This window comes from Buteo buteo, chromosome 5 (assembly GCF_964188355.1).
Source record: "Buteo buteo chromosome 5, bButBut1.hap1.1, whole genome shotgun sequence".
Classification (NCBI taxonomy): Eukaryota; Metazoa; Chordata; class Aves; order Accipitriformes; family Accipitridae; genus Buteo; species Buteo buteo.
The window spans coordinates 34737401-34749317 of record NC_134175.1 but is presented as its reverse complement, the minus strand read 5'-3'; the positions used below and the strand labels follow the sequence as shown (position 1 = coordinate 34749317).

At 36.9% G+C, this 11917-nt stretch overlaps 1 protein-coding gene across 1 annotated transcript in view; it reads right to left on the bottom strand.

Moving 5' to 3' along the window:
* Positions 1-7043: 7043 nt before the first annotated feature.
* Positions 7044-11917, bottom strand: part of KCNH7 (potassium voltage-gated channel subfamily H member 7) — a 245808-nt gene continuing 240934 nt past the window's right edge. The window contains exons 15-16 of the mRNA XM_075028563.1: positions 8736-8928; positions 7044-7354 (exon numbers count right to left, since the gene is read on the bottom strand). Of these exons, the coding sequence (XP_074884664.1) occupies positions 7088-7354; positions 8736-8928 (460 nt within the window). The 3' untranslated portion in view covers positions 7044-7087. The remainder of the gene's footprint in view (positions 7355-8735; positions 8929-11917) is intronic.

The window sequence follows — 11917 nt, the reverse complement described above, 5'->3', positions numbered from 1 at the left end:
TTGCTTATGATTGAAATAAGTGCATTACATTTATTTGTGCATATTTAGATTTCTTGCAAAGAAGTTTTCATGGTGATATAAAATACCGAATATATGTGCAGTATACAAGTGCTTTTATTTGTACAGTAAACAATTTTCCAGGAGATCTTTTCTGAAAGCAAAATAATAACTTATATTAACTGCATTATACAAAAACCTGTTACACAAACAGGATTTGCTACAGCTTATAGTAGTGACGTATTTATCTAGACTAAGTTCTCAAAACTTTCTTTGTATTTCCGACTTTACAATATCATAAAGTTTCAGTATAGAAAATGTAAATAATGCATAGAAGGGGCAAATGCCTCCTGTGGGAGGCTTTAATTTGGTCCATCTAATTTCCATGCCAAAGAGAATAGCCATATTCTGCATTCATTAATGCCCACTTGGGAAGTTCTTTAATTATTAAAAGACCCCCAAATAGTTAGATGACGAAAAATGTTTCTTCATTTATAATGCAATTCTATCTACTGCTCATACATAGAGGTGCAGTGAGAAAAAGTAAGCTTGCTATAATGATGCCTTCATGCAGTTACAAGCTCTGGGACGTGCTCCTTTAATATCGATAAAACTCGGTATTGTCTTGATTTTTGTATGTGTTCTATTCTGTGGATCTTGTTTGGTGGTTTTTTTTTTTTTTAACCATTAAGCTATTTGCTGTTTAACTTCTAGTATACTCTTTTTCAAGTCTAGAAAAAAAAAAAAAAGATTTATAGAGTAAGTAGATGTAGTATATAAGTGATACCAGGACTGCTGTGTGATATAAATACATATCATTCCTAATAAAAATGAAGGAAATTTTAGGTTCAGAGTAATCATGTTAAAGGACCTTCTGCATGCTCTTTCTATTCCAAGTAAGTAAGAAGCTACTTAAAAATTAATTCTGTGTCTGGACAGCTGTTGAAAATATGCCAATGGCTGCATACCAAGTCTGTCTCCAATCTGAATCAATTTTACAGTTTACCAGTATTTTCATTAAAAATTTGACATTAAATTTGAAAGTGAGACTAGGTCCCTTGCTGTTTGTGCATGGGTGCTAGATACTACAGATCAAACAAATGTATACCCCTGTATTTTGGTGGGGTTTGCATTTGTGATAATGAGGTAAGAATTAATAGGAGCATCGAAGTTGCATTTTTGTTTGTGTGCAAAAAATGAGGGGAAGAAGAACCCCACCCAACTCTGGGAACTTTATTAAATGCATGATTGCAACCATTTGGAGCAGCTGCAAGTAATGGTGTGGGTTTGAATAAAGTGTCACAACTTACTCAGTTTAAAAACAAACCAAAATAAAACAAAACAACTAAAAATAAAAAAACCCCTCAAACCCACAAACCAGTAGCCTCAGCACACAGACCTTGTGTATTAGACCCATTTTAATTCACTTTGTAGTTGTTCCTGTTAGTGAATATAGGCACCAGGCTAGTGTTCCCTGCTTTGTCGGTCACTGTAATGTCCTTAGTACACTACTGTTAACTCATACGGAATCTGGAGCCTCTGTTTGTCAAGAAGCGGAGGGCAGCCATCTCTTTGATTTAAAACAGAATTAATTTGGACTTGACCATGGATAGCACAAGATTAACTTGGCAGCAATTTCCTACAAGCAAAGTTCATTGTTCTGCAACAGATGTAGCGTGGTGGATGCATAACCTGTATGGTAACGGGGCTTAGTGACAAGTGTTGCTTCCTTCTCAGAAGAGCTCAGTGCTATGAGTGCTGAGCCTCAGAAATGTCAGTCTTCATGAAAGAGAAGACAAAACTCTGGGAATCAGAACTGAGGAGGAGTGATTGGTTGTTTCTAACTGCCTCCTTGACTGTGAAACCTGCTGTGTGAGTTTGTCTCATCTGCTGGGCCACTGCTTTCTCATTCTTGGAAATATTTGGCAACCAGAGGTTTCAAAACACGAAGTAAACACTAATGTTTGAATGGCAGTTATCTTCCATTAGGCTTGTCTCCTGTCTTCACTAACCTGTGAAGGATTTGGATGTTAAGATAGTAAATTTTGATATCTACTCTTTATTTCTGGCTATGAGGCTTATCTTTGAGCTCTTGTGGATATCCTATGTTTTACTAAAACTTTAATGGCTCAATTTAATCTAGGTTGAAAGAATGCTAAAAGAATAGAATTGCCTGTTCTAAAAGCCTGTCTGAATGAAAAAAACCTAAAAAACTGGTTACATTGAGCAGAACAGATTTTTCTGTTTCATGCATCAACATTTGATGTCAGTTTAACTATGCAGGCTTTTTTTAAAACCTTTAAATAACTAGAAAGTGTGAATCATGCTTGGAGTGTCCATAGATGAAGTTAATCTAACAGTTTTTCCAAAGACTGTCTTACAATAGCTTTGTCACTAGCTAGAAACAGTGAGATTCGTCGGAAGCAGGAGCTTTCAGTTTTTTGGATTTTGATCAGTTAAGTCTTTGCTACCTAGAAATTCATTGTGCCTCATCTCTTAATTAACAAAACACGGCAGAACTTCACATTTAACAGTCAGGAGATGCTAAAATCGTGTACAATGTCAGCATAATTAATAATGCTTTTTCAAAAATACTGTCTGTTCATTTCCATCTTTGCTCTCATTGTCAAAATTTTACTGGGTTTTAGTCAATTCCAGGTGACTGGATATAATTATATGGCTCTACAGGAACTAAGAACTCTGGGAACTGTAGCCTTTTAGAAGACATTTACTTTTGCTGTGACAAAATACCATCAATTTGAGATTCTGAAAAATTTATGAGGGAGGAAAATAATGTCTATAATACTACCCGCAAAATGTAAAAATTATTTAATGACAAGGATTTGAAGTTGGCAATGTACCAATGAATTACAAACTGCTATGTGTTATGTCTCGGTATAACCAGCTTGGAATATATCACACTTATGTGGTGCATTTGAGGAGTTTGTGCAGATGTGTTTGTGGAGAAAAATTCTTAGGTTTTCTTTAGTAAAGTTAACTTTTGTACTATCTCAGCAATATTGAAAATGCTACTGTACTATTGATGCCACAAAAATTCTGTATGTGAATAAAGAGAGAGCCAGTACATAAATGGAGAGGAGGTGCTCGCTAGACCCAGTTCCCAATCTGATGAAAAATGTGATAACATATAACTGCTGGCTGCACTGGAATTAGTTATTTCTGTTCTAAGTCAACATATGAACAGTCCAACCTTAAATACTAGCGTAGAGTCTGTTCACAGTGCAAGAATATTTAACAGAAGAGTATAGAAACATCAAAGCTTCTAATCTGCAGGTGTGGTATTACGTACAACTTTCATTCAAGGAATCATGCCTTCTGCTGTGCTGCTATTGCAGTCTCCCACTATGCTATTTGTGTCCAGGCTAGCTCGGCAGCTCCCAAATGGGAGGACACACAATTCATCTGTGAGCAAAACTCAAGTTGCTTCACCTAAGCAGGCAGCCAGAGTCCATGCAAAGCATTGCTTTTCAGATTTTTGTATGTTACTTAAAATGTTGGTGAGTCACGCAGAAGCTCTGATGAGTGACTTGTGCTCACCAGAGAGAGGAGATTGCTAGGACACAATCTGCAGCAGAAAAAGGGAAGACAGGTTCATCCACGGGCAGCAGCTGTGAGATGGGAGACTAGAAAACATGTGTTTGCTGAGTATACAGAGGGAGAGCATGAAAGGAGAGACAGGCACGCAATTGGTCACGCGCTTCCTGGAAATCCCAGAGTTAGGTAGGTTCAAGACACATGACTTACGTCTACTACTGTAAGTTTGTGCATGTAGATGGACATGCACATGCAAATGGTGCAGGTTGCTGCACAGCATAAATGTTGAAAAGCATCACAATCTATCATTTGCTTTAAACATTGAACTAGACCCACAGCTGGTAGAAGCTAATGAACTTCATGAAGAGCTCTGCTGATTTGTACCATCTCACCTTTCACATTTGGAGTGACTGTCCCAATTGCTTTGATACTTCAGCTACATTAGCTGGATACATTCCAGGATAGTATCTACAAGTTATAATTTATACATATTTTTAGCCACAGGTTTTAAATGTAAATAGCCAAGGTGAGTGTTCCTAAGCTCAAGCAAGAACAAAACTTATCTCCTAAAGTCCTGAAAGCCTCTATGGATATGTTACAGCTGTGTATTGTGATGTGTGGGTATGCAACTCTTACATTATTCCTAGCTTGATTTGGTTAACACAGACCCATTTCTATCAAGTCAGAAACAGACTGGACTTAAAGGGAACCCTACCCAGAAAAAAAATACCAAACCAAAAAATAAGAGAGACAATTTCTGCTGTTTAAAAAATTAACACATTTTCAAAAACAATGGTTTGTACCTTTAGAAGAAAAAAGCTTGAAGCTGTGGGTCTTCATGTGCTTCACTGTACCTCAACAAGAAAAGAAGGTATCTGAGAAGGCAGATCCTTCTTTGGCAGGGAAGGGGCAGCTAGAGTATTGCCAACCAAGTTGTCATCTTTCATGTTTTGTTTCTTCATTCACTGTCAGATGTCTAGGGAGCTTAGAATCTCCATAACTTTGCAAAGTCTCCCTTAGTTGCCCCCATTTGAGATTTTTCTTCTTGATAAACACAGACAAACAGAAGGGAAGGAACAAAGTGTCTTTGAGCCAAGAAAAGGAGTAAGGGATGGAGATTTTCCTTCACTTGGACTAATTGAAATAGTTGTTGCTTTTCCTTTTCCCCAACACTCTTTCCCCAATCCACCTGTTTTGCTCGGTCTCTTTGCGTTAATGTGAAATACCAAGTGATGAAATTGGACAAAAGTCATTTTGCAAACCAATGCTCATGCATTATACTTTTTCCATTAATTTTATTTTTAATTTATACCAGACTGTTTTAAATGTAGCATAACCACAAATACTTTTTTAGAAAATGTGCTAGCTTATTTTTTGTAACAGACATTAATATTAGTTACTAGATTGAGATAGAGCAGAAGTTGTTAACGCTTGCTATTAAAAAAAAAAAAGAAAAGCAGAATCTATTTCCCTTTGTTACTCAGCACTCCTGTTTCAGCGCAGTATATGCAGGCAGAGATTCTGACTGGCCCAATGATGCTGTCACCTAGGATCTGATCCTGCAAGGCACTAAGCAGTACAGACCTGTTGTCATGGTAGAAGTAAGAGCAGTCAGCATGTTGTAGCATTGGGACCTTTCAACAATGAACAGTAGTATGAGGCAGAAGAAAATTTGATCTTTATGGGAAGGGTTGGTTTATCTTTTCACTTACAAAGTTATTCAGTTAATTCATTTTTGTCTCTTTATATGCAAAGGTAAAGCAGAGCCCTGCTCAGTAGCTCAACACTGACACTGATTTTAAATGAGAGAAGATTCAGCCACCTTGGGTTTATCTACTGGCTGTGTATGACTAAAAATGTTATGTATCATTCTGACCCCAACATATAATGTATCTATCTATTAATGTGAGGGTTGACCACTATTGCATTACTCTGTAGCACTGGTTTAGAACAGAGGGTTTAATTTGGTTTTAGTTAAAATTTAACTGCTCCCTTGCTAACTGGGTTACATGCTTTTCTGAAACCCGTTGTCTTCCTAGAGGAATTTCACATTAAAGCTTTAAGATTTGAAAATCATGTGAACATTTTTAAATATTTAAAAACAGTAATAAAAAGGTCAGTTCCTTCTAAAATAAACACAACATTTGAAGCAGAATAATATTTTAATAAAATTAAATCTAAGTATTCACAAAGCATTATGCACATACAGTACATACTGTATTTAAAGCCTACGGATCTTAAATCATTTTATTCTAATGTAGTCAGCTTTGGACACAAGCTAAGCTTACTCGTTTGGTAATAAGAAAGTTTACAATTGCTCCTGAAAGTGATTTTACATATATACATATATATATATATCTCTATATATCTATACTCCTACATGTAAGTGTAGGTATATACACACACTTGTGTGTATGTGTGTATATAAATATATACACACATACGTACACACATATGTACATTTATAATACACACATGCACACATACAGGAATGTGCGCGTGGTGTATGTGTGTGTCCACATACATATATACCCTATCTAGGATCATTGTAGAGGGGCCAGTCAGTAAAACCAGATAACTGCAAACAACCACCCTAATAATTATAAAACAAAAATGTGTAAAGTACTTTTTAATTAAACAGATTGTTAATAATTTGTATTGAACAAAATGAACACAGTCTTCTGTATTATATAGAAATTAGATTTATTGCATTTGATTATGTTTGTGTGACAGATGAAGAGTACCTGCCTGCTCATGACAGCTAACTTCTATGATGCAATTTAACAAAAAAAAAAAAAAGTACTGGAAACAAATTATTCAATTAATGCAGTTTTGTGGATGTGACCTATGGTGATACTTTCCAGCATGTGGCAGAGTTTTCCTGTCTCTTAAAATACTGCCCTACTTCAACTGGTTTGGAAGGAAGCTGGTTTCTCTGTCCTAATTGTTTCAAAACCATAAGATTTGGTTACCTTATTCTTTTGCTAGGTTCAGAATCACTGTGATTTATTGTAAAAAGCTCACTAAAGAAAGATAAATCAGTTTTCAAAAGTGAGCTAGAAGAAGATTTTGCTTGAACTTTAGCTTGGTTAGGTATGAGTTTTTTCTATGTATGTGAATTATTGTTATTGGTCTCCTATTTGCTCTGAAGACATATCCACAATAAAATACTATTTCCATGACAGCAGTAAATGGTAATCTCCATGCAACGTAAACTGTAATTTCAGAACATGCATGTTATTTAAAAAAAAAATAAAAATATAAGGTGCCTTGAGAGTGCTGGCAGTTTTACATTTGGAACATACAGCTAGTGTGTGTGTGTGTGTGTGTGTGTATATATATATATATATTTACATCAGAACTGCTCAACTTTACCTTACAAGCTTCAGATTTAGGAAAATATACAGTACTTTTGCATATAATGGTATATTTCTTGTAGCCCCTGAGTCAAGTATAGAGGATTTAAATACAAAAAAAAGGAAAAACAGCCATTAAAAGCACTTACATTTTTATGTGAAATAATAGTATAAAAGTATTATTTCCCAGGAAGACCAGGATCAGAAACATGCCTATGAAGACTCAAGACTCCTACAGTGCTTAGTGAAGATTCTGGCAAGGAAGGGTGCCTAACTGGCTGGAGATAAGTTTTACAATGCTGGGGGACACACTCTACAGACTGGTCACGTTCTTGATCTAAAAAAGAAGCCAGGTTGTCTTCCGAGGCTGTGTTAAGATGCACTCCACTTGAGAGGGATTCTTTGGATTTAAGTTTTGATTTTTCAAGGTCTAGAAATTCAGGACACTGTAAGGGAGGAGAAGAAACAAGATTGTAATAATTAAATTGGTTACTTCCAGGCTCAAAAATGAGCATGTTCAGATGGTTGCTGGAAAACCATGTTTGAAAATTAAGCAGTGTACTGAAATATTTTTACATGGTACTGCATTTGATTTAATGTAATTGAATGTAACTCTGTTAGATTAATTGTAGAAGCCTGGTATCTTGTCCCCTCCTCAGACTTGCTTATAAGACATCAAGATACACATATGAACAATCCTTTCTCAAGGACTGAATATTCTTGAGACCCGATGTAAGAGTATGGGTTTCAACATTCTTGAATTTGCAGTTTTGTTTCAGAACATAACTCTGGAATTGCATCATTCTGAACATTATAACCATTTGGATTCCAGTCTCAGCACTCAGTTCTCCTTCACCTTTAAACTCAGAATTTGCGTGAAGTGTACAGTGAGCCTACTGATGTTTGCTGATGATGGCCATATTTCTGTTGAGACAGAGATATGTGTATGTGTTTTGTGCAGGTATATGCATGGTGGGTTCACACATCTGAAAACTACTGCTGCACATTTGCTGCCCTGATAATCTTCATGCATGCAAACTGATGCCTTCTCTATGTGTTGGACTTCCTGTGCCCGTATGTGTTCCAGCATATGCATGAGGAATCTGACACAGCCAAGAAGGCTGGATTTACTAATTGTATGCTATGTGACTGATTTGAGATTTCTGGACATGCAGCAGCCCATTTGGAAATGACATGCCACATCTCTGGCCAAGCTGATAAACTCCAGAAATCCCAAACAAATTTGGAAAATCATCAAATTTTGATTGAAGAGAACTGAGGTGGAAAACATGTATTGGGAAACGCAGGTATGTCACAGGTCTGTATGTTCATAGTTCTAGCAGCAGCAGGAGGCTGGACATAAGAATGGTTTTAGCCCCTCTCACTTCCCTGTGTATATAACCATAATGCTGCATCAGCTGATCTCACCTGGCCTGTACCTTGAGGAAAACATAGTCATGGTGCTTCTCAGGACTTCATGAATGGGACCTATGGCAGATGCATCCATGCACGCAGGTCTGATGCTTGGAAAGTGTTTGTGGTTTACACCCACGTCTAGTATTTGTCATTTCTGCTAACTTTTGTAAAGAGCATGATAATTAAGTAGATCAGTCTGATTATAAGATCATTGTATGGATTTTTACAACCCTCACAGAAAATGTGGCCTTCAAACTGTGGTATCTAAGTCCACTGTGGAGGTGCTAGGTCAAAATAATAATTGCATACTCCTTAACCTAGTGAACCAGCACCTAGATTGGTATACATTTCTTCCATCATAAACTAAAAAGATTAGCAAACCTCTTTTGATCTTATTGGACCTGTACATACCTGAGATGAAGGACTGAAACTTCTGTCTGTTTTAATTGATGCTGCAGGCTGAAGCTTTTGTATGACCCGGATTGCTGGCTGTTGATACTCTGCACCTGCAGTCACCATGCTATAGGCGGGTGGAATGAGTGTTGACTGCCTTTGCAGAAGCTGCAGGATGGTTTGGATATCAGCAGTCATTTGGGATTCAAGCCTAGAGAAGTAGCACAAAATCAGTTAACTCATGGTCGGGAGTCAGTATATTTTAACATACTGATTACAGACGCATTCAAGAGGGACCTGCAGCTTATCAATAAAGCAAACTATTGCTTATGACATGACCATGTCTTAAATAGGAAAGAACAGAAGAGGGAGTGTTGAGCCCTTCCAAAGCTTGCTGGCTCTCCCTTTCCTTTGCGGAACATACCTGCATGCTTGTTTCTGATCTTTTTGCTACATTAAGAATGAGTTCATTACTGTCCCTTATGCTTGCAACAAAAAGTAACATGGGGACCAGGTCTTTGGTTGAAATTAACTGGAATAAATGTACTCTTTTCAATGTAAATAAATTGATTTGTACTGGCTGAGGATGGGACACTATTTCTGACGCATCTGACAATTAATTCTGACATTCCCAATGCTAATACAGTGCACTGAAATAAGCAGAAAACCACATTTGTGTTTTTCCACAGTTGGAAAATGAAAGATGCTTTCAAGATCATTAAAAAACCCAACAGCCCAAGCATCCTTACTGTGAAAATTCATTCAGACTTATTCAGGCCTCAGAATTAATGTCAACACTTCTGATGTTCAAATTTAGTAGCTTCTTTCTCTTTTTTCCCCTTTTCATAAATTTGTATATGACTTCTGAAACACTTGAGTTGCTTATGTTGTCCATACTTAGAATTCCATAGCACTGAAATGATTTTCAAATGGTCTTGCCAAGATCTGTGACAAACTCAGCAATAGGTAATGCCTATTGTGCCTCCCCAGCTGCTGGAAGGCTACAGGACCTGTGATGACAGACTGTAATACAGATATACAGCCTTCTGTATTGCAACTCATCTTCTGACAGAGTAAACAAATCTTTGTCAGCAGCCTTTAATGTTGTGAATGTTACTCCTTGGGCTCCTTACAGCAGCAGAATCGATCAAGTGCTGACAGATTTTTGCTTTCACCAGGTGCTTCACTGATACTGTTTTTTATCATGTTGGAGTTGTCCATTGCCTGTGTCATTTATTTATAAAAGCACCTATGAAATTAATCTGAAAGGTATGCCCAAAGGATATTTAGGATGCTGTTTCTTCCTTTATGGGGAGAAGCTGGTATTGTGGCTTGAGCTCGCATAAAGAAAGGCCCAAATCCAGATGTTACAGTCAATCATGCCCTACTTGCCCTCTTGTTCAGCTCCCTGAGGTTCTTTGCTACTTGCAAATGTGCTGATCTCACACAAGCATGATGCTGATGCCACAGGGGAAAATACTGCAGCAGCAGCACACCACCATCCAGAGAGATTCCGTCTGCTAAACCTGGGCCCTAACATCTCAGTGAATAAAAGGGATTTAACATTGGAGGACTTGCATCAACAATTCTCTTTGGCTTTGAATTAACTCTAAAATTGCTCCCTTCTGACTTTGTTAGCACTTGATACGAGTTTCCTGGTACTTCAAATCAAAGAGTATCTCTGGTAGTCTTTATTCATCATCATTACATATATAACTTCTCCCTCCTTTCTCCAAAATTTAAAGCAAGTCCATGTCATGCCACCAAAGGATGAATAAACAGGAGAACCTTAGATGCTTGGCCCACGGTCTCCATGAAATTCCAATTGCTTAAAGAGGAGAAACAGAGATAGCTCTACAGACATATTCCTTGTGCAGTGGCTTTCCAGCCTTTTATATCCATTTAATAATTTGAGTGTTACGCCAAGTTCTCTCATGGAAAACTTCAGGAAGAAGTGACCATGCTTTTAGTCCAGCAGGTCAGATCTGACATAAGCAGGAAAGAATATTGTGTGTTACATTCATAGAAGACCCAGCAAGGCCCAAAATCCTGAAAGCATGAAAAACTTTAAAAACATGAGAAGACTTAAAGAATAAAATGATTTAATAAAATCCATAACAATTTAAATCTTAGTTTATCAGCAGCAATGATATTTTCTCACTCAAGAAATTACTGAGAACTTGCATGAGAATTTGATAAAACTATGGGTAAATTTGAGATATAACTTCAGTTTCAAGAACTTAAGATTTCAGGAAAAGAAATGTAACTGAAAGACTACACACTGTTGATAGGGAACATGGAGCTGTTTAGTTATGTGACATTTACAGTTACTTAGGTTACTCGACTTAACTGGAATTAGAAATTACAGCAATTTAGGCTTACATATTAAAATGTCTTTTTAATGTACTCCATATTATTCAGAAACGAAAAATACTATGGTTTGGTTGGCTTATGGTAGATGAAGGAAGCAATATGTAGTTAACCTGGCTTTAAACTGATTGCTAAAATATACAGCGCAGAATGCCAATGAAGAGCTACTAAAGTATAATTAGGGCTGAGTGTGTGTCATAGTATTTGTCATGGAAAAATATTGAAAGTAATGGAATTACAGAGTAAAAATAATAAAAAAGCCACAGACCTGAGCATAGGGCAATTTAAAATTAAGTGAAATTACATGGTAAATTATAGCGTAGGATGGATCAAAATTCTGTAACCATATTTTTAAGATGCTGTAAGCTATGCTGCTTAGCTGCCAGCAGAGAGTAGTATATCAGAGAGCAAAACAGAGAAGAAAGAGACATTTTTTTAAGCAAAGCTAATAATGTAATCTGACAAAGAAAGCATCTGTTTTCTGTTGTAACAGTTATAAGTATTTTGCCTTTGCATACTGCCATGTCTTATTATAGAGGCAGTTGCAAAAAAAGTTAATGCATCAAAAAGGGAATTTGTCTGCAATCCTTTTTTAAGGGAAGGTGGCTGGTCTACTTTGGGTCCAGAGGAAAGAAAAAGTACTTCAGGTATTGAAGACACTGAAAATTGCCATTTTGTGGACATGTAAATATCTAGGAACAGCATTCTGGGTGAGCTGAGATTTAAATTTCATAAGTTTAGGTGCCTCAGTACAGCTTCTTGGTTAAAAGGCTGGTCTCCTAAACAGTGAATTGAGGAGAAAGGCTTTTCTGCAAGGCAATTCAGAGTAG